A 23,761-nucleotide genomic window follows, 5' to 3' on the forward strand; every position below is an offset into this window, starting at 1 on the left:
CCCACGAATGTTCAGCCAACTGCAAGCAGTGCAGTTAGCTGCCACTGGCGGCACTGACCCCAGATATTCAATGCCTGACTGTATCTGGTGACCAGCATTGAATATCCAGTGTCAGGGTTTGCTGTGACAACTTAACTGGCTAAGTGAATATTCAGTGCTAGCTGGTTAGGTTAATAGAAGTTAAAGATAGGCCGCATAAATATCGGCCTATCTTAACCACTCAAATTAGCTGGATTAGCCCTGAATATTCAAGCTTAGGGGCCCTTTTACTAAGCCGTGTAGGTGCCTACGCATGCCCAACATGCTCCAATTTGGAGTTACCGCCCAGCTAACGTGTGGCCTGGGTGCCAATTTCATTTTTGACACATGTCCGCTACGTGCATCTGAAAAATAATTTTTATTGTCTGATGTGCATCAGCTATGCGCACCAATTGGCATTCTATGTGCGTAGGTTATTACTGACTGGTTAATGCGTGAGACCATACCAGTAAGTCAATGGGCGATGGTAAGGTCTCAGACCCAAAATGGACGCGTGCCAATTTTTATTTTGCCGCAAGTCCATTTTTGGCAAAAATTATAGAAAGGCATTTTTTATAGGCGCACTGGAAAATGGATCTGCGCACGCCCAAAACCCACACCTATACTACCTCAGGCCATTTTTCAGCGCACCTTAGTAAAAGGACCCCGTATCTGGCTAAGTCACATGACATAGCCAGTTAGCAGCTATGTCTTTAATCAATCAATTCTACAAACAGATCTCTTAAGTCACTCCAACATCTAGTTACTGAGAGAACACTAGTTAACAGAATACCGGGCCAGAAGAAAAGGAAAAAGATAATAACTCCTCCTTGGAAAAAATACGTTCAGCAAAAAAGTAAAATTTCTGCATGCAGAAGTGTCCCTGCTAGACAGGTATCTCAAAGAACTAAGATTACCCAAGATAATATGAAAGATTCAAAACATCAGACTGGAACATGGAGCAGTAGCAGGAGACTTTAAATTCATATGCTCCAATAATAAAATGCAAGTACCAGCAGAAGCACAAAAACTGCAGTGACAAAGAAAACAGAAAAGGGAGACCTCAAATAAATTATTTAGACAGAATCCAAAACAGTATTATAAGGAATTGGGAAAGAGTCTTAGCATGGTAAAAAAAAGAAAAATACCATCAACTAAAACCAAAACAAAATGTTTTGGAGAAATTTATACAAAGAGTATGTACAGTACAATCGAGAAGCAGAATGGCTACCCAGCATTTGAGAGAATATGAAAAAGACAAACATGGCTTGAAGTAACAACAAATGAACTGGAAAGCAAGTTAACAAGAGCCATAAACTGGAAGAGCCCTGGAACCAAATGGAGTGACAAATTTGTAGCCCAAAACAGTTAACATCCCTCAACCAAAACCTAGCAAAATGCAAAAATCAGTTGATCAGACAGCCAGACTGTTAATAAGAAAAAGAACACTTCTTCATACAAAGGGATAGTGGCGTACCAAGGGGGGGGTGGGGCGGTCCACCCCGGGTGCACGCCGCTGGGGGGGTGCCACGTGCCGGTCAGCGTCATTCGTTTCCATGCTCCCTCTGCCCCGGAACAGGAAGTAATCTGTTCCGGGGCAGAGGGAGCATGGAAACGAACAACGCTGACCGGCGCGCGGCACCCCCCCAGCGGCGTGCACCCGGGGGAGGGGTTCTTTCGCCGGGGTGGGGGGGTGTCTTTTTGCCGGGGGGGGGGGTTGTGCTGCACAGGGGGGGCACTGCACCCGGGGGGGCGGGGCGCATCGGCGATCTGCCACGGGTGTCAGCACCCCTAGGAACGCCACTGCAAAGGGAGAGCCAAGTATTGTTCCCAAAAATTATAGACTTACAGCTTGTTTACCTACAATCTACAAGCTGTTCACTACAATAGAGACAAAAAATATATATAATATAGATTCCAATAACTTCTTAGAAATGTATGATTTAGCGGAGTATAAGAAGAGAATGGTGCAAGTCCCTGTAATATATTAAGCTGCAAAGTAAGCAGCATATATACAGGATCCCACAAATGAGAAACATTCAACATAAGGAGAGACCACTATTCCTCAAATGGAGAATGTATTATTCAATACAGAAAATATGAGGGAGGGTGTTATGTTGGTGAGATGGGCATGAGGCTAACGACAAGAATCAACTCACACAGGTACCATATATCAGACATAAAAAAGCAAACCATTTTTCAGGACCAAAGCACTAAGTCAAGGACCTTATGGTCAGAATACTAAGGAGAATTTTTTAAAACAATCAAGGAACGTAAGACCTTTGAAGTTAAAATAATAAAATAATTTGACATCAAGGAGAAAAAAAAAGATTACCAAAGATCTAGGGGTTCCTTTTACTAAGGTGTGCTGAAAAATGGCCTGTGGTACTCTAGGCGCATATTTTTCAGCACATCTGTAAAAAATACATTTTAAAAAATTTTGCCAAAAACGGACATGCAGCAAAATCAAAATTGCCACGCATCCATTTTGGGTCTGAGACCTTACCGCCAGCCATTGACCTAGCAGTAAAGTCTCATGCGGTAACCGGGTGGTAATGACCTACGCATGCCAAATGCCACGTGACACGTGTCCGATACCCACGGCGGAAATTAAAAATTATTTTTCAGACATGCATATCGGACGCGCGCCAAAAATGAACTTACCGCAAGAGCTACGTGGTAGCTGTGTGGTACCTCCATTTTGGCGTGCATTGGGTGCGTAGATGCTTACGTGGCTTAGTAAAAGGGACCCTAGGTTTCCTATTACATTTTAAACCATAAAATTATACTGCTTTGTCACCCTCTAACACCTGTACCTTAAGACTGTCATTGAAATGCTTTTATGGTTCACTTACATATTCTAACATTGTCATCTTTGGTCATACTGTTCTGACCCAAGGAAGGCGTTTTGGCCTTTGAAAGTAGTTATCCATGCATTTAGTCCAATAAAATGGTATTTTTTAAATTTTGTTTAATTTCTATTTATTAATCTTTAAAGAGGACTAACCCAGCAATCACACTGCTTTATCCATAAGGTTATATATAAGAATCTATAGGGCCCTTTTACTAAGCCGCATAGATGCCAACATGTCCCTAATGCATGCCAATTTGCAACTACCACCTGACTAACATGTGGCCCTGGCAGTAATTTCATTTTTTACACGCATCCACTACGCACACTGGAAAATATATTTTCTTTTCCAGCGCACATCACTAACCGGGCAGTAATCGGCATTGTACGTACGCTGACGATTACTACCCAGTTAACGCATGAGACCTTACCGCTAAGTGAATGGGTGGCAGTAAAGTCTGAGGCCCAAAATGGATGTGCGCCAATTTTCATTTTGTCACATATCCATTTTTGGCCAAAAAAATAGGCCTTTTTTACAGGCATGCTGAATAATCACAAATCTGCGTGCATCCAAAACATGCACCTACACTAGCGCAGGCCATTTTCAGTGAACCTTAGTAAAAGGACCCCTATATATGTTGAGGCTACATTCTTGAGTCAAAGGAGAATGGGCCTCATAGAAATAAATTACACATATAAAGATTTTATCATAAGCCTCCAGACCTACTTATCAACATTAACAGACCCAACTACATCAAAAGCATTTGCTTCATTATTAAACTTGGACAAGCATTCTCAGGAGCAGAAAGAATGAGTGAGAATCCACCAGTACGTATAGATAAGGGAGAAACAGAATTTGCAAAACAAGATTAAAAAGCTCTTTAAATAATTAGGGCCCTCTTTTACTAAGACACGCTAGCATTTTAGCGCGCGCTAATATTTAGGGTGCGTTTATGGACATCAGGCGAGTCTCCTTCACAGAAGGGACTGCCAACATCAAAATATCCAGAGATCGTAAAGGAGTAGATGGAACATACTAAAGAGATCCAATATAGAGCCCTATGAGTAATGACCAACAATTTAAATTGAATTTGATAATATACAGGTAACCAGTGGTAAATCACATACAAAGGTGCTGCTTATAGCATACGCTTAGTTGGAAATGTTTTCCGCGTGGATTTTTTAGGCGCCATATATAGAATCTCCCCCAATATGGTCAAACTGAGCAGCCTTGCCTAGTACACGAAGGATGGTATGCTGAAGACTTTGAAGTTTCTTTAAAGATTATCCATTGGTATAATCAAACTGAGACATGAAAAGGGAGTACATCGAACCACAGGTGGATCGAAACTGGATACATGAATGGTTAAGGAGAGGTGAACTGGGTACCAAGTGCATCAATGGGTGAGTTGTGCATTAACCCCCTAATTCTAGAATATTAGCCCCTAAGGAGGAGATTTATCAAGCGGTATTAGGGCTTTAAGTCACGTTAATTGGCCCTTAACATGACTTAACAAACCTAATTCCGCTTTTCTAAAAACACTGTAGCGATATTTAAGTTGCTGCAGGTTAGTTAGTAACAAGATGCAAAATATGCAAATGCATGTTTTGCATCTCATTACTATGTAAATACCCATGCAGTGATACATCACAAGTAGCATAAGGGCCCAAACACCTCAGTAAAATATCCACAGCTTTTGCTGGGGTTATTTCACTGTCAGGGAGCATCAGACCACTAGATGAGGGTCCACTGAACTTCTGGACCCCTCACTCAAACACCCTCCAACCCAAGCACCCCCCAAGTTTAAACCCCCCCCCCCCCCACTCCCCCTCTCCCACCTGAAAGGTTGGTGGTCCAGAGTAGGGGTCTTCTGGGATCTAGGGGGCTCTTCAGAGAGAAGTGATACCCAGTCGCACCTGCCTTGTCCAGTGCCACCTTCAAAATGGTGCCCAGTAGTATTGCCCCTAGAGGTGGCTCACAAGCAGCGTTATTCTTCTAAGGCAGGATTCAGCAACTGCGGTACCAGGATCCCGCAGATTGCTGAACCCCGCTTGAATGGGACGGGGATGGGACGACTTCCCTATGAAGAAAGACTAAGGAGGCTAGGGCTATACAGCTTGGAGAAGAGACTGCTGAGGGGAGACATGATAGAGGTATATAAAATAATGAGTGGAGTGGAACAGGTGGATGTGAAGCGTCTGATCACGCTTTCCAAAAATACTAGGACTAGGGGGCATGCGATGAAACTACAGTGTAGTAAATTTAAAACGAATCGGAGAAAATTTTTCTTCACCCAACGTGTGATTAAACTCTGGAATTCGTTGCCGGAGAAAGTGGTGAAGGCGGTTAGCTTAGCAGAGTTTAAAAAGGGGTTGGACGGTTTCCTAAAGGACAAGTCCATAAACCGCTACTAAACGGACTTGGAAAAATCCAAAATTCCAGGAATAACATGTATAGAATGTTTGTACGTTTGGGAAGCTTGCCAGGTGCCCTTGGCCTGGAATGGCCGCTGTCGTGGACAGGATGCTGGGCTCGATGGACCCTTGGTCTTTTCCCAGTATGGCATTACTTATGTACTTATGTACTTATGAAATCAAAGTGCGGTACAAGGCAAACTTTTACTGCACCTTGATGAATCCTCCCCGTCCCTAAATGTAAGTGCCATTTCCATGCTAAGCAGGGCTTTTTTTGAGGGGATACTTAGGGGTACTGAGTACCGGCACCTTTTCCATTGTCTGCTAAAATTGACTCATGGTCCCCAAGTTTTAATGAACGAGCTCAGGCTCTACACACCAATTCTGCCTTGTCATAGATTCTGTGAGTGGTTGCAGGGGGTCTGGATATTGTGGAGTGGGTCACTCAGTGATCACCCCACCCCTGAAGGATAGCCTGGCATTTGAGTACCGGCACCTTTTTTCACTGGAAAAAACACACTGGTGCTAAGATTATAGAAGACTAGCACTTACGTTGGTGAATGTAACATTCACACACATAAGTACCAGTTGAGCGCTAAGAAGTATTCTACAAGCTCAGCATGCAACCTGTATAGTACACAATTGCAAGGGACTGTATGCATGTGGGCGGGGTGTGGATGGGGTGTGGGCGGAGCATGGGTGGGTCTCATTCTTAGGCAAGTAAATTATAGAATTCTATAAGTTATATGCTCAAGTAAAACATTTATGTGCTAACATTTATGCTTGCCTTATATATAGCATAAGTGATAGTGCCTAAATGTTTGTGTGCAAATGCTTACACTCTATTCTAAAATATCGTTTATTGTTTATTAAACTTGCTATACTGAGTTGTTGCAAGCAAATTAAACTGGTTTACAATTTAAAAATTAAAAACAAGAAAAGCAGAAAGGAATGCCATTTGTAAATAGGACAGAAGTAACAACTTTACCATTCAAACACTGTTTCAATCATACAAAAAACATAGCCAAAAAATATCCATACAAAAAAGCAGAAAACACAAAGTCCAGACATAATCACAAATTCAAGCAACTAAACCCACCTCTGACCTCCTGTTGCAGAGTCGACCCAGGCTTAAACATAGAAAGCCTGCTGAAATAAGTGAGTTTTTAATAGAGTACAAAAGGAGGAATCTAAGAAAGTATTATTTCACAGAAAGGGTGGTGGAAGCGTGGGATGGCCTCCCGGTGGAGGTCATGGAGTCAAGGACTGTGTCAGAATTTAAGAAAACATGGGATAAGCACATGGGATCCCTTAGGAAAAGGAACAGCAAGGGGTTACAGAGGATGGGCAGACTTGATGGGCTATTTGGCCTTTACCTGCCGTCATGTTTCTCTGTTTCTATATAAGATATTTCAAGCCTAAGGTAAAGTAAAAAGCACTCATCTAGCTTTAGAAGGGGGTGGGAGAACTAACTTATTGGGGCCGATATTCAGACCATGGGAGTTAGCCCGGCTAACTCCCGTGGTCATCACTAAACCTGGATATTCAATTCCGGGCCATTTACGGTGACCAGCATTGAATATCCGGCTTATTTTTGACCTGTTAGAAGATAACCGGCTATGTTGCTATTCAGACCGGCCAACGATATCCCACTTATTCACACGGCCAAATATAGCCACTAAAGTGGGTTGAAAATCAGCGGAAAGCCAGTGATGTCGGCCGATATAACTATCTGCTTGCCACTAACCGGTGATATTCAGGAGAGATTGCTGGATAGCCAGTTATGGAGCATTTAACCGGCCAAGTGCTGATCCTGGCCGGTTAAATGCTTTTGAATATCGGGAGGATTTATTATTTATTTATTATTTATTATCTTTTAGTGAGCAACCTAGTAGATTAGAGTAGAATCTGGGTGCTCGGATGTAGTTCTAGAATTCATATTCGGCAGCCTGCATTTTAGCACCCATATTTGCATGACCTTCATAGAATTGTCCTGGAAGTGGAGAAAAAGAAGATCTGTAAGTACTACGAAATACTGTCAGAGTCCAAGGTAATGCTGTGCCACAGGCCTGATTAAAAGTAGCTTCAAAATCCACCTTGACGATATTACATCATCTCAAGCTCAGATACTTCGGTGAGCATTAGCAGTGAATTTGAGAGACTGAGCAAATACACATACCAACTCATATGGCGGCATTTTCCCCCACCCTAATTCTGGGTTCATGTTTGCATGTTCAGAAGGGAATGTGGTTGCATGACCCCTGGTTGAGGACTACTGTCATGATGGCTGGCCTTAAAGGGAAAATGATGGCTATGAAAGTAGGGCTAAAACATCCTGAAAGGCTGGGAATAAAAGCTTATGGAACAGTAAATAAGAACCATGTAAGCCCGAAGCACATTTTTTCTCTGCCTCTGAAAGAACTCATTTGAAGAAACACATTGAAAAAAATGCTAGTGAATAGTTGTCGTGACAAAAGAACAGAACAAAGGTTCAAAAGGTCACCAGACCCCGAGCATGGGCATCCGTTAGTTCAAGTCTATTACTATACATAATTTATGTTTTAAAAAAAAAACCTACATATGAATGCTGGCACTCAGGCATTAAAATAAGAAAAAATTGACATTTGACTATAATTCACAAAACTGTCTTGTTTCATGTTCAGTGTGTGGCCTGTGGAGTAGGTAGAACACACTACTAGAAAAAAATGTGAGAGTAATGTCCCGCTAATCTTCAACATAAAGAATGTAAACAAATACTTACTTGTATTCTAAACAGAAGCTTAGTGCTCTTTCACTATAAATTGCCAACAATCAGATACAAAAATGTACAGTGTACATTCCGATATCAGAATAGGCCATTGAGACCTAAAGCAGAAAAATACTGCACTGAAGGGAGAAGATAATGATTGACAGGGGATTATATTGTTCACAGTCAAAGACTGGGATTAATACTAGTCCTTTCTTAATAAGCAGCAGTTTTCTCATATGGCACTAAATTGACAACATGTGTTTCTTTTATTACATCATCCTATTTGCATATCCTAGCACTCAGCTAGCTGTCAGACTGCAGGCAGTCCAATTTACAACAAACAAGAGAAAAACAATGTAGTTAATCTATAATCCAATACAGCACCAGAACCAGGTGTCACAGAGTCCAGAGCCATGCAAAACAATGGCAAAGTGCCCTCTTCTCCCAAAAGACCAAGATTCCTACCCCAGGAAATACAGTGCCCGGGGCAATGTCCCCAGAGGACCTACCCTTTGCTAAAACAGCACTTGATGAAGTGGCATTTTAAATAGCTTATTTGCAGTCTCTGGTTCTTTTGCATTACTTTGCTGTCCAGGGCAGTTAACTCTGCAAACATTTTTTTTTTTACCAGCTGTGCCAACCAGCATGATTTTCTGTTTTGACATGGAAGTGCCTCTTCCTTCCTGTCAGATGGAAGCTGATTGATTCAGGCTGACACCCCCCCCCCCCCCCCCCCCCCAGAACAACTTTTATCTCCTAACCCCTATTCACTTGTTCAGTTCCCTGTTGAGTGGAGGAGTGGCCTAGTGGTTAGGGTGGTGGACTTTGGTCCTGAGGGACTGAGTTTAATTCCTGGCACAGGCAGCTCCTTGTGACTCTGGGCAAGTCACTTAACCCTCCATTGCCCGCTGCATTGAGCCTGCCATGAGTGGGAAAGCGCGGGGTACAAATGTAACTAAAATAAAATTTTTGTTTTTATCATTCCTGTCTTAGTAATTCCCTTATCCCTTATTTGTCCTGTTTGTCTGTCCTGATCAGATTGTAAGCTCTGTAGAGCAGGGACTGTCTCTTCAAGTTCAAGTGTACAGCACTACGTACATCTAGTAGCACTATAGAAATGATAAATAGTAGTAGTAAATTAGCAAAAAAAGACACCACACCGGCTAATATTTAAAGCTATTTAACCGGCCAGGAATGTCTCCTGGCCAGTTAAATAGCCTAAAGCCAGCTAAACACAAATATTCAGTACAAGATATGCAGCTATCTCTGCTGAATATTACCGCTTAGTGGTCAGCTCGATCACTGGCTATGTTGCGCGACATAGTTGGTTAGTGCAATATAAATTCATTAAGTTTAGCGGCCAGATAAATAGCAGGTCTACCTTTGGTTCCTGTAACTCAGCTGGTCAGCTGATGAATATCAACTTAACCAGCTATGTCTTAGCAGCACCCCCCCCCCCCCCCTCAAAATAGAAATTCAATGCTGGTCATGGGATACGCCCCGACATTGAATTTCCAAGTTCGCCGCCAACCGCAAAAGTTAGCCGAGCTCCCAACCATGGCCTCAATATCGGCCCCCATACTCTTGTTCTCATAGAGGCACCTGTAATCAGCCGGGTCAGTATTCAAAATGATTTAACCGGCCGGAAACAGTTCCTGGCTGGCAAAATTGCCTGTTCTGAGCTAACCAGCGCTGCTGAAAATGTCCATTTAGCGCCTGTGTCAAAAGTGGCTATTTTGGAGGCATTCCAGAAGCACTCTTGGCTGGTTAATTGCCAATTTTCAGCCCATAACCAGCCAAGTTTAAGTAAGACCACATAAAAGTCAATCCAATCTTTATTCAGTGCCCCATGGCCGGTTAAGTGCTGCATACCACACTTAACCAGCTATGTGTTAGCCGGCAACACAAACTAGGAAGTTCAATGCTGAAGCTTTGGACAGGGCCCGGCATTGAAATTCCAGGCATAATGCCAGTAGCAGTCAGCATAACACTGTGCACCTCCAGCTGAATATCAGATCCCACAGGAATAACATGAAGATATATGGAGGGAAGAGGAGACAAAAAGAAAAATCTGGAAGGCTACGAGCATTAAAGCTTATTGTCTAGGTTATTCAAGTCCTTATGTCAGAGGCAGATTTAGGTATCATTGCTGTCACTATTCAGTGAGTCTTATGGCTTAGATATAACTATACCAAGCTATAATCTGTGCAGTATACAGTAGGTAGAAAGAGAAAGATGTCACATTTTATATTAAAAAATATTTTAAAAGTTATTAAAATGCAAGGAAGAATCACCATGGGTTATCATATAAAAAGAATGTGGTACTTCTGTCTACACTGAAATGACCTACAGACCTCTGGGAAAGCTAGAAGGGCTGGACAGAGGTCTAATCAATAACCCAGATAAGGCTGCAATGAAAGGGAAGCTGTTGCTGGTGAGAGATTTCAGTTTGCTGGATGTAAATTGGAGCATGTCACATGCAGAATCAGTCAGAAGCAGTTAGATCTTTGAATCCCTTCAAGAGTCCCTCAAGCTAAACAACCCACAAGTGAGGGGTTAAGTACTTGATATTTACAAATACATACAATACTTATGAGAGGAAATTCTATAAACGGTGTTCAAAATTCAGCCCAGAAAAAATCATTGCTAAGCATGATTCTATAAAGAATGCGTGCCAATCTTTTGGTGCCAGACTTATGCCTGCTGAAATGTGAAGTAAATGCTGGCGCCCGAGTTAGGCACACTGAGACAGTATTCTGTATCAATTTGTGTAACGTTTTGGAACACCCCTGACATACCCATGGCCATGCCCCCTTTTGAGCTTTTGAGTTACACACTATTAGAGATCGGTGCTATGCCTTATAGAATAGTGCAAGGCCAACGTGTGTGCAAATTTTAGTAGGTGCCAATTAACACCATAAATTAGTTGTTAGCACCCACCTATTGATGTTAACGTGTGCACTGATCTCAGTAACATGACCAGATTTTGCCACACAAATGTAAGCAGCAGGCAAAAGTGGGAAGTTGGAGAAGGCTTGAGAAAGATCAGGCACACGGGATGATCATCAATTATAAAAACACTTTATTGCTGATACATGCAAGAACATGTATATTCTTGCATGCTCTTGCATGTATCTGCAATAAAGTGTTTTTATCATTGATGATCATCATCCCGTGTTCCTGGTCTAACTCGAGCCTTCTACAACTTCCTAACTACGTTCTACATGGGATTTCTTTCAGTTCTTCCTTTTTCCTACATAAATGTAGGCACCATATATAAAATCCATGGGCCCAGGTAGCCAGTCACAGTGAGCAGCAGACAGCATGGTTTAATCTGAGTTAAGATACAAAGCAGGATATGGAAAAAAAAAAACATCAAGAGTATCAGCTCTTATGAAAATGGAGGGTGAAAAGTAAAATGCACTGTAACAAGGGCAGCAAACCTTTATATTATGAAAGTAAATATAAGACCAATCTGGTTTACAAAGGAGACAACTGAAAGTTTTGGATTTGAATTCAAAATATATAAAGGATCTCAGTAATGGAAGAAAAGGGAAAGACAATCTAGATAAACTGTGTGAAGCAGGAATGGGAGTCAGGGACAGAAACAACATCAGAGGGAAAAGATTAACTATAAGGGTAAAGCAAGATGTTTATTTTTATTGATTTATTTATTTATTTGTAGCATTTGTATCCCACATTTTCCCACCAATTTGCAGGCTCAATGTGGCTTACATTTGCCGTAATGGCAGTTGCCATTTCCGGGTAACAGAATTACAAATGGTATTGCGTTAAGGTGCATACATACAGTACATGGTAGCAAACATGGAACATAACATATATGGAACAGATCATGGTACATATATACAACATGTGCATACATATATGGTAAAGAAGAATAAATTATGGTAGTGCATGAAGGTTCCTGAGTAGTATATTGGATGAGTTTTTCCTGGTATTTCAGTGAAAGGACGAAGTACAGATATGGGATTATGAGACAAAGAAAAAAAGGAGGAATGTGTGGATTCTGGCAAAGAAAAAGCAGAAATGCTGACCAAATATTTGTGTTCAAGGTTCACCGAAGAACAGATTGAAAGGAAACACCCAGTAATTGGCAAGGGTAGATGATAAGTGGGGGAAATGCCATGTCCTTTTCAAAAACAAGTATGCATGAAAGCATCAAAACTAGATGCAAAGTTAGGGGTCTGGATAGGATATGTGCCATAATATTAAGGGACCTGAAGGGAGTTTAGCAAGTTTACTGTTCAGTCAGTGTCAGGAGATGGGATTGGTGCCACAAGACTGGAAAAGAGCAGGTATCATTCCCTTGGATACAAAGCATTCCCTCCACAACTTAAGGCGCCTACTTTCTGGAACATGTAACTGTATGTGGCTCTGGTTTGTACATATGTTTTGATATGAAATAAACCACCCTTGACAGAGTCTCTATGTCCTTACTGATTTTGTCCTGAAAATTTAGTATAGCTAGAATATCAAAACAAATTGAAAAGTTCACTCATAGGTCTAGATTCAATATATTGTGCTTCGATTTCCATATATTTTGTAGAATACGCCGAGTAGTGCTCCATGTGATTAAATTTAGTCATGGTCAATTACGCCAACTAAAACCTGGTGTAAATCCTGATGCCTAAATTAGACGTGAAGCGGGTATATTCTATAGCAATGCACATAGATTTTTTAAATGTCCATGACCCGCCCATTCCACACCAATAACCACGCCCACTTTTCAACTATGAGGGGCATAATCGAATGATGCCGGCCATCTATATGACCGGCCCTGTAAAGCGGCGTCCCAACCGTATTATCGAAATAAGATAGCCGGCTATCTTTTGTTTCGATAATACGGTCGGAGCCGGCCAAATCTCAGCATTTGGGCCGGCTTTAGAGAAGGCCGGCATTGGTTTCCGGCGATAATGGAAACTAATGCTGGCGATCTCAAACCCGGCCAAATCCAAGGCATTTGGTCGTGGGAGGAGCCAGTATTTGTAGTGCACTGGTCCCCCTGACATGCCAGGACACCAACCGGGCAACCTAGGGGGCACTGCAGTGGACTTCAAAAATTGATCCCAGGTGCATAGCTCCCTTACCTTGGCTGCTGAGCCCCCCAAAACCCACTCCCCACAACTCTACACCACTATCATAGCCCTAACAGGTAGGGGGGGATGGGCCTGGGTCCACCTGCCTGAAGTGCACTGCAGTACCCACTAAAAACTGCTCCAGGGACCTGCATACTGCTGTCAAGGAGCTGAATATGACATTTGAGGCTGGCATAGAGGCTGGCAAAAAAATAACTGTTTTTTTTGGGGGGGGGGTGGGAGGGCGTTGGTGACCACTGGGGGAGTAAGGGGAGGTGATCCCCAATTCCCTTCGGTGGTCATCTGGTCAGTTGGGGCACCTTTTTGAAGCTTGGTCCTGAAAAAAAAAGGGACCAAGTGAAGCCGGCAAAATGCTCGTCAGGGCCGGCTTTGTTTTTTCCATTATCAGGCGAAGCCGGCCATCTCGTAACCACGCCCCCTCCCCAACTTCTGTACCCTGCCGAAACGCCTCCTTGAAGTTTGGCCGGCTCCGCAATGGAAAGCAGTTGAACCCGGCCAAAATCGGCTTTCGATTATACCGATTTGGCCGGGTTTAGGAGATGGCCGACCATCTCCCGATTTGTGTCGGAAGATGGCCGGCCATCTCCTTTGAAAATAAGCAGGTATGTGACTTAGAATTTACACACACCGCATTACAGAATACGCTTAGCAAGTAGTGCTCATAAATTGTAACTAATGCCAATTAGTGCTGATAATTGCTTGTTAACATCCAATTATCAGCACTGATTAGCTTGTTAATTAATTATGTGCATTATTATTGAATATGCTTCGATTTCTGCACGGAAATAAAGGCACAATATATAGAATCCTAGAGATAAAGTGTAACATATGAACCTTATTCGACTATAACTTCACTGTATTTGTTTCCCTACCGGAGTTGGCAAACAACTTTACGGTACAATGTAAGCCACATTGAGCCTACAAATAGGTGGGAAAATGTGAGATACAAATGTAACAAATAAATAAAAGAAATTAACAAAGAAAGACTTACTTTTTACCCGCTGCAGTAAAAGGAGGCCTCGGCACACGTCAGAAACATGCGCCGATGCCAGCGCAAGCCCCCTTTTGCCGAATCTTCATAAAAGGACTGAATTTTGTCACATGTGACTACTTTGGACAAAATTCAGTGAAGTGACATCAGTGGAAAATTATACATATTCTTTTTAAAGAACTTGTTCCAGATTATTACAGAATTATAGATGGCTACCCTGCCCTTCAGGTTGCTGACAACCAATTTTTTTTTTTTTGTTACATTTGTACCCTGCGCTTTCCCACTCATGGCAGGCTCAATGCGGCTTACATGGGGCAATGGAGGGTTAAGTGACTTGCCCAGAGTCACAAGGAGCTGCCTGTGCCTGAAGTGGGAATCAAACTCTGTTCCTCAGGACCAAAGTCCACCACCCCAACCACTAGGTCACTCCTCCTTCTAAAGTGATTAAAAATCATTTTATTCGTGTTAATTGGCTGTCTGAATGTTTTGTTTGGTGGGTACACACCATGTTCAGCAGTTTCATGAATTGTTCTGAGAACTAAGATAAGATATTTGCCCCATTAATTATTTTATGAAGTTAAGACATTTATTTTTATTTATTCTCAAATTGATTAACCGCTATCTCAGCTAGAAAAGGCTACCCAAGTGGTTCATTCATATTGATTAATGTTAGCCAATGCAAAAACCATTCTTACACTGACTCACTCACCTCCTTCTAACTCGGTAATGGCTTTAAAATCTCCACTTTAGCTCAGTAAAATGGAATATAATTTTTAAATATAAAGCAACTCCCATGTGTTGTGTCGAAATCTGTGGAAAGAATGAGGCTTACCGGGTAGTTGTGTTGTTATGTAATTCCTGAGTACGAGAGCCTACCGCTAAATCCAGCAAGAGCAGCACAAGTGACACAAGGTCTGATTTATATCACAGACTTGAGTTTGCATTAATTATATAAATATAGAGAGTAAGAAGACCAAATGTTTACATTATTCTATAAATATATATGCACCTCAAAATGCCAGAGTGAAAAGAATAAAATCACAAGCTCAAACCAGGTGAGGTTAACTATTCAGTTACAAAAACATCAAGTAATTAAGGTTAAAAAAGAGTCATCACTTTTCAATGAGCTGTTTGTGCAGCCAAATAAACCGAGTAATGAGACAGATCATGTGTCATTTGCTCTGCATTTCTTCTATTTCCAATCTCATCAAGCTAATGGGAGTCATGGAATTTCTCGGTTCTGTTTTGTCAAACGTTTTCATTTGTTCCAGCTCCAAAAACTGGTATAATAAACTCATATTCTCTATTGCTATGGTACAGTAGAAGAGTACTCTTTGAAGACAATGCTGAAATGAATAATTATAACCCCAAGAACTCAGCTTTAGAAGTCCAATATTTAAAATTAGAGTATGAGTTACTCAGAAAACCAGGTAGCTAATTACAGTTTGGATCTACTTTAGCAAAATCATTATCATCTTAAATCCTGGATGCAAATCACTAACCACAATGGACAGCACAGGCTCACCACACAAAAACTGCCACTACTTCCCTACAACAATAGAACACCTTCCCTTTCAGGCCAGCAGATTTAGAAAATAAGGTATCTGAGATGTTTCTGTCTGCCATTAATATTTCTTTGAGTCCTAAGGTAAAATGCCCTTTCACAAGTAATATTCAGACATGCTCTGAGGACATCAAATACGTCCAATTTTCAGGATACCCCTAATGAATATGCAAATCTACCTCACGCATATTCATTATACTTGGGCTAATCAAATCTTATATATCATCAAGTACAAGTTTAATATCCAAACACTTTCACTTATTCTATATTTAATATTCATAACTGAATCTAATTATTCAATATTTAATTTGTAATGGTGCTCGGTAAATCCACCACTGGGAAATTATGGTTTCAGGTGAAAATCATCGCACCAATAGCACTACAAAACGTATCTGTTGTGAACGTTACAATATGTAACTCCTTGGGTTCAAGAGGTGTGTTATTTTGAGAATTGATGTCACAAGGATGAAATTGTTTGGTGAAGTTACTGTCAGGGAAAGGACATCAGGACAGTTTACATCAATAGCACATCAATTTGAGATGTGATTATACATATATATTTTACATCAGAACCATTATTTCACAGTGGTGATAATATGGGGATGTACTGAGCACTATAATGTTACAAATTAAATATTGAATATTTAGATTAGGTTATTAATATTAAATATGGAACCAACAAAAGTGTTTGGGTGCATATTTATTAGGGATATCCTGAAACCCAACCTGTTTGTGTCCCTTAAGGACTGAAAGTACATACACATAAATGCAACAAGTTGTGGCCAGAGAATTCATCTGTGTGTGTAGTACAGGGATGCTGGACTGGCTGAACTCATGCACTCTTACCCCAATACTTCTGAAGCCAGGCTTGAAGTGCTCCCTAGCCATTCTGGTTTTCAGGATATCCACAATGAGTATGCATGGGATAGATGAAATTTATAGATTTGCAAACACTGCCTACCACTGTATGCAAATCTATCACACGCCTGTTTCCCATAGTGGCTAAGGAGTACTTCAAGACTGGCTTTAAGAAGTGCTGTATTAGCCTGTATCCTGCTGGACTAAGACTGAAAACAGGGACAGAAAGAGGTAAGCCCCAATCCGAATCTTTTTCTCCTGAGGAATGTTCATTTTGCTATTTTTGGTTTTATACCCTTGGAGAGACAAATATTTCCGATTTGTTGTTTGTTTTTGCACGGGAGAGGGGGGCATTTCTTGGAGATGATTTAATTGTCGCAGTAGTGTGGGCTCTGACTGTGATATGTGTCATTCCCCAAGGCATGGCAATGCAAAAGCAATCCAATTAATTCCAAACTCTCTTGTGACTGTAAGCTTTTGCCCATTTATAAATCTTTTTTTTAATCATTTATTTATAATTTTTCATTTCACAAGGGTCACTTGCAAACAGTAATACAGAGATGATTGCACATTAATACAATATAAGAAGAAAACAATCCCAACTAGATATATGGATTATATACAATCTTTCTCTTTCTTAGACCACAAAGTGAAGAAAAATAGGGAGAGTGAGATAAGACAAGGAGATCAATTTATAAATCTTAAAAACCTACCAAAGTGCGAAGTGAGGTTGTCCTCCTCACTGGCACTGTGCAAAATTATAATCGTACCCCATCCCCTCAGATTAGGATAAAATCCTTGGTAAATCAGGTCTCAGATCTCTTTAATACAAGAAAATACTGCTCAGTCCTAGCACATTTAACAATAATTCTTATACCCCACCCCCAACCTTATGTTTCTAGATAACAGCTCTTGGTGGTTGCTGCCTCTGACACATACGGTTCTGTTTAACTCACAGCCGAAAGTAAAAACTTCTGATCTAGCAGACGGAGGACAGCTGGATTTGGAAAGGTGTGGTCTATCCTATACCTGTTGGCCCTGGGAACCCCTGCAAATGAGCCATTTGTCAGTTAGTGCTTGACTGATACCCTTACTTTAGTCTTTTATTTTTGTTTGTAAGAAAAGCTTGCCAAGCCCTTCAGTAGCCATTTGTCCATCGGTCCTGGGCTAATGAAAGGCAACAGTTGAAAGCTGTCAAAACTCGCAACCAGCCGCTACTAACTTCTGTAAGGAAACCTGCTGGATTTCCACTGAATAGAGGCAATTGCTTCCATGAGTTTAAACTAGACTCTACCTGTGAGAGCAGCAAAGCAGTCAGAAGTTTAGTGTTCAAGGGAAAGTGGTTTAATGCAGATCATACCCCAGCGGTTGCTGGGCACAGGGTAGGACCTGCTTGCCAGATGCTCTTCCAGGCTTTCTCAGATGTAACACATACAGATATACACACCAGCCAGTGATGAACCAAAGATTCAAAACCCAGCTCGTGAGCGTTTTAATTTTTACTTGTGTGTTTTCATTTTATGCAACAATTCTTCCACGAAAAAGAACAGAGACAGCATCCACAAAAACATACAAGCCATAGAGATTTTAAATGATCTGTAATGAAGATATCTGAAAATATAAATAGTTCAACAATAGCTTTTTTATTTTTTTTCTCCTCAGCTAATGCTTAGGACTAGAAAAGAAAATGTGAGCGAGAATATTTTTGAAGTGCAGGGAAATGAGAGCTATCAAAAAGGATATTTACCACCCAGAAACAGAACCAGTTCCTCGCGATCATATCTGAACTTACATTACCCAGATTGTAATGGTTTAAAGTATAAATCAATTTACGCCTCAAACTTCACTTACACTGGCACTCAACTGTGGAACGCCTTACCCAAATTAGCAAAAACTACCCAGAACTACCTAAACTTTAGGAAATCACTTAGAACAGTATTGTTTAAGAAGGCTTATTCCCCAGATTTTAAATTTAAATGCTTTACTTTTTGTCTATTAGATTGTAAGCTCTTTGAGCAGGGACTGTCTTTCTTCTGTGTTTGTACAGCGCTGCGTACACTTTGTAGCGCTCTAGAAATGTTAAATAGTAGTAGTAGTAGTAGTAGATTCAACATAATCAGAATTATCCCTTACTATTATATGAACCAATGGACTTTAATTACACCTTATCTTCATATTTATTACTGATTAATTGTTAATTATATCCTACTTCAATACCCATCGCTGTTCAACTATTATTTCTATTATGCTCAACTTGTAAAAAAAATTGTTCTTCTTGCATTGTAACTTACTACAATATTATTGTAAGCCACTTTGAGCCTGCAATCAGTGGGAAAAGGTGGGATACAAACGTGATAAATAAATAAATAAATATTCCCGGGGACATCCGGATCACGTACATTAATTACATTACTAGCTTGATTAGTGTGGTGAAGAGAGACATTCCTACCTGGCCGTGGTGTTTGCCCTTCTTGTGAGTGGCTCCTTGCTGGACCGTGGCCGATCTGTTGACTGCGTGGTTCGGGGCTTGTCCCAGCAGAAGAGACTTGATGGAGTTGACCTTGGCTTTGGAGCTGCGGTGCTGGGAGCTTTCCCCCATCAGCACCGCAGCTAGTAAGAGCAGCAGACAGCAAGAGGATCCTCGTTGCCACATCAGCCACAACATGGCTCACCTGCCCAAGAAAGATGAAAACCAAGAAATGCAAAGAAAAGAAAAGAAAAAAAAAACTGGAGAGGAAAAAAAAAACGTTTCCTCAGAAACAGAGCAATTGTTTCAATTCACTTTTAATTTCTGGAGGCTACTTTTGTTATACTGGAAGAGCTCAGGAAGCACAATGAGCAGAAAGCCAGAGCATTTCCAAAATGTATACATATATATATGTATCTAGTATAATAAGAATAAAGTTTAAAACGGGGGAGGGGTAATAAATAAACGAGGGATGCTTCTGCAGGGTAGGAAGATCTTCAGTGGCTGGAAGTAATAAACCGTTAAACTCAAGACAGTTAGAGCAACTGCAATCAGGCAGCAAATTTCTCAAAGCTTCAGAAAGAAGATTTAGTCCATGTTCCTGTGGTGGTTACGGCACAGATCCTGGAAGAAGCTCAAGACAGACGGTTAGGCTGGAGATTGCAAACACCTCTGTCTCTTTGAGGGATTAGTTTCTGCCTGTCCCAGCAGTTTCACACTCTAATCCAGGTGACAGTGTGGTTGATGCTGGTCAGGGATGTCAGATTAGCACCAAAAGGCACACCGGGAGAGTCTGGCACTGACTCACACTACAATAAACCACAGTCACAAATACACACACACACAGCCTTCCAAGTCTGCTTTCAGGTCTGCTCTTTTATGATCTCAGCCCCTTTCTTTTTATAGGTTTCCACAATCGGTTCTTTGCCCCGCCCCCCCTTTAAGAGTGACAAAAGGGTGAAACTGATCCCCTGAACGGCTCGGTGCAGTTGCTGGGAGCGAGGTAGAGAGGGGAGAGCCTTCCAGTGCTGAGCCCGACCACCGGCAGGGGTGGAGCTGTCCTAGGCTTCTCTCTGGCTATCCTGCCCCTAAGAAATATTCCAGCAGGTTCAGGTTATCACTAGGCGACCTGGACAGGGATTTAGAAGCAGCAACATCTACAGTATGGTACTTGCAGAATTGACAGATGATTCCTTCTTTAGCCCAGATTCAGGGCTGTATGTGTGCCTTTCTCTCTCTCTCTGTATTGAATCTGTGCATCTAAGCACCTTTACATACATATATATAGATGATTATCTGCATACAGATGTAAAATGGAACATAGACGGGGGTGGGGGGGGGGGGTTCGTTTCTGTATAATTGAGGTTCCATGTAAGTTTTTTTGTTTTCAGGTCAACTTTGCACATCTTTAGGAGTAGATGAGTAAACCGCTTTGTGCCTTTTTAAAGCCACAGCGTATATCAAATTTGTTGAATAAAATAAATAAATTTCTCGTTCCTGAGTCTTGATACAAGGGAGCTCAGATGAGTGATAAGGTCAGTCGGGCGTTTTGTCTTGTCTGGTTCATCATCTTTTCTAGGGAGAGTGGGTGGTTATTGAAAAGCTTACACTGTAATGAAATAGTGGGACCGAGAGCTGGTCTCAACAGGCCTGTTTAAAAGTGGGCTGGGCCCAGTCGGGTGAGGGCCTCTAGGACAGAAGGAGGCACGGGGGGAGTGAGGGGTGCACAGGAATTAAGCAGAAGTATCCCGTCACAGGATAGGAGGGTTTGAAAGAGGCAGATGGCAGACGATGCCTATTGGAGGAAAGGAGGGGTGAGGGCAGGGCAAGGAGAGAGTTTAAGGCAAGACGTGGTGACGTAGTGAGGGCACTCTGGTGATCCGCAGAGGTGTTTGCGGCATGGCGGGAGCGAGGGAGATGGCGGAAGAGGCTTTGGAGGTGGAAGTGTCATTTTGTGCGATACGTTGGGAGTGAGCCCAGAGCCGGTGAGTTCGGGGATAGGAGGGGGAGCAGCTGCGGGTCCACGGAGGTTGAAGGAGATAGCCCGGTCCGCCATTGCGGCTGAGGCCGCAGTGGAGACAGGAAAAAAGAGAAAGAAAAAGACGTGCCACATTAGCGCAGGCAACAGGGCGGAGACCAGCCAGGTGGGGGGTGCGCTTACAAGGGGCACAGCAAATGAGCAGGCAGCTTGAGGGCAATAACATGGTGGGCGGGGGAGTGGGCGTCAGTCCCGTGAGAGCGGCGGTGCTGATGGCAGGAGGCTTAGGGGACAGGTCAATGGGCAGGGGGGGAGCCATGGCAGGGTGGGGCCTGTATCAGTGGAGTCTGTGGCCCCCATTTGGGCTGCCCCCGTGGGCAGTGTAGGCGGCGTTCCAGTGGGCGGCCCCATGGGCGGGGGCACCTGCGGTGGGGGACAGGGGGGGTGTCCGGGGGAGCACGGGCCTTCGGGAACCGGGGTGGAGCTCATGTTGGGCTGATCCTGGCATTTCTCTCCCTTTGTCTTTGCAGGTGAGCAGTGAGGCCGACAAAGTAAGTTCACAGGCAGCTGGCCAGCTGGAGGAGGAGTGTGAGCGGCCCAGGACAGTGGCAACAGGTGGCATCGGGAGCAGTGGGACGGCGGGTCCGGAGCGGGCCTTGCTAAACGCAGAGAGAGCGGTGCAGCCAGACAGAGTGGAGAGTGGCGGCCCTGCGGCAGTGGCGGGGACGTTGGCAGTGGGTGCTGGAGACTCCAGAGCTGGTAACAGTGGGTATTCACAAAAGGGGCGGGGAACTGGGGGAAGGCACAAGCAGAAGAGAAAGGGAAGGCGGGGCAGGGCATCTTCCTCTTCTTCTGCATCCTCATCGTCTGACTCTTCCTCGTCCGCTACGTCGTCCTTGGGCGAGAGTGGGGGGAGAGGGGACGTGGCGATGGCCTCAGGGGAGGGGCCGCCCGCGTTAGTGGACTTGTCGGAGCTGTGGGAGCAGGTACCGCGCTCGTTGCGGAGGCGGATCCAGCAACGGAAGTGCATAGATATCTTCCAGTTGCTGGAGGGCAAAGAGCGCAGGAGGGGTAAGCGGAAAGACAAGAAGCAAGCGGAAGAGGAGAAGGAACACAAAGTGGCTAAGACAGTAGTCAATTGGATGCGGTCTTTCCTATGCTTGGCTAGTGTCTGGGGGCGGCGTGATCAGGGGCAGTATGGCCTGTTGCTGGCATATGCGGACTCCGTGTTAGACGTGTTTCAGCATTTCAGGGGTTGGGCTTGGTTGAATTACGACGAAGCCTTTCGGAATAAAATGGAGGAAAACCTGCACATGACGTGGGGGATGCAGGATATTAATTTGTGGTTGGTCCACATGGCCCCCCGACCTGCGGGGGCAGGGGGACAGGGAAGAGGGGGGTCCTTCAGGCACCTGCGAGCAGGCCCTTTTGAGGAGTGGGCAGAAGGGAGGCGGGGGCCGCAGGGGCCGGGCCCAGGACGTCAGCTGAGACCTGTTGGCGATTCAACCGAGCTGCCTGCCTTTTCCCTGACTGCAAATTTCACCACGCCTGTTCCACGTGTGGGCAAGGGCATGCTGCAGTTAAATGTCCTAAGAAAGGTGTGGGGGGCACACCCCTCGCTAAGCAGTATTTAGTTGGAACGTGCCCCCACGCCGGTGAATGTCGAAGTGATGCTGCCATGGCTCCATCAATACCCGGTGCGGAGGGCGGTGGAAACGATCGAGCACGGGTTTAGGGACGGGTTTATTATCCCTTACCGGGGGCAGGTGGTTACTACGGGGGTTCGGAACTCGGTGTCAGTTGCGAGGGAGAGAGAGGTGGTGAGGAGCAAATTGAATGAAGAGTTGCGTCTAGGCAGGATAGCCGGTCCGTTTGTAGATCCCCCCCTTCTGCCCTTTCAAGCTCTTCCCGTTGGCAGTGATACCCAAGAAAGTGCCAGGGAAGTTCCGCCTGATACACAATTTATCTTACCTGGAGGGCAGTTTGGTGAATGCAAGCATCCCAAAAGACTGCTGTTCGGAGCAGTATACTTCATTTGACTGCTCGGTGCGATAAGTGCATCAGTGTGGAGCGGGAGCGCAGTTGGCAAAGGTGGATATTGAGGCAGCCTTCCGGCTGCTTCCGGTACACCCATCCACCTTTCCACTGCTTGGCTTCCATTTTGACGGGCCCTTCTATTTTGACCGATGCTTGGAGCTGTTTCTGTTTGTGGTGGCCTGCAAGTTATGGTCCAGTCGGCTGCGGAATAAGAATATTTTGGTATGGTGTGACAACTTAGGAGTGGTGGAGGTGGTGAACAAACAGACAGCGCGTTGTTTGTTGGTGAACTCTCTGCTATGAGAATTGGTGTTGCGTTGTTTATGGCTGAATGTGCATTTACGGGCGCAACATGTGCCAGGGTTGGAGAATCGGATAGCTGATGTGCTCTCTCGCTTTCAATTTCAGACTTTCCGGGCCTTAGCGCCAGAGGCGGACCTGGACAGGCAACAGATGCCAGAGCAGCTTTGGCAACTAGGAGACCAAAGCTGTGGAAGATGCTGAAGGCCTCGGTAGCGCCAGCCACTTGGATAGCCTATGTGGGCGGCTATGATAGAGTGGCGGGTTTTCTTTGGAGTGAAGGCTGGTCCGAGGGAAGGGCTTCAGATGAGCTCCCAGCTGCATACATCGCAGATGCCAAGGCGCAAGGGAGCTCGCAAGGCACCTGGCGGGTTTCATGTTCTTCAGCAAGGCATTTGGCTGGGGCCATCCTGGTT

General features: G+C 43.6%; 1 protein-coding gene across 1 annotated transcript in view; it reads right to left on the reverse strand.

Annotated features, from left to right (window-relative positions):
- The window catches only part of DKK2 (dickkopf WNT signaling pathway inhibitor 2), a 126,545-nt gene extending 106,655 nt beyond the window's left edge, over positions 1-19,890 (reverse strand). The window contains exon 1 of the mRNA XM_030192518.1: positions 19,013-19,890. Coding sequence (XP_030048378.1) covers positions 19,013-19,228 — 216 coding nt within the window. The 5' untranslated portion in view covers positions 19,229-19,890. The remainder of the gene's footprint in view (positions 1-19,012) is intronic.
- Between the last annotated feature and the right edge of the window lie 3,871 nt (positions 19,891-23,761).

Source organism: Microcaecilia unicolor, chromosome 2 (assembly GCF_901765095.1).
Source record: "Microcaecilia unicolor chromosome 2, aMicUni1.1, whole genome shotgun sequence".
Lineage (NCBI taxonomy): Eukaryota > Metazoa > Chordata > Amphibia > Gymnophiona > Siphonopidae > Microcaecilia > Microcaecilia unicolor.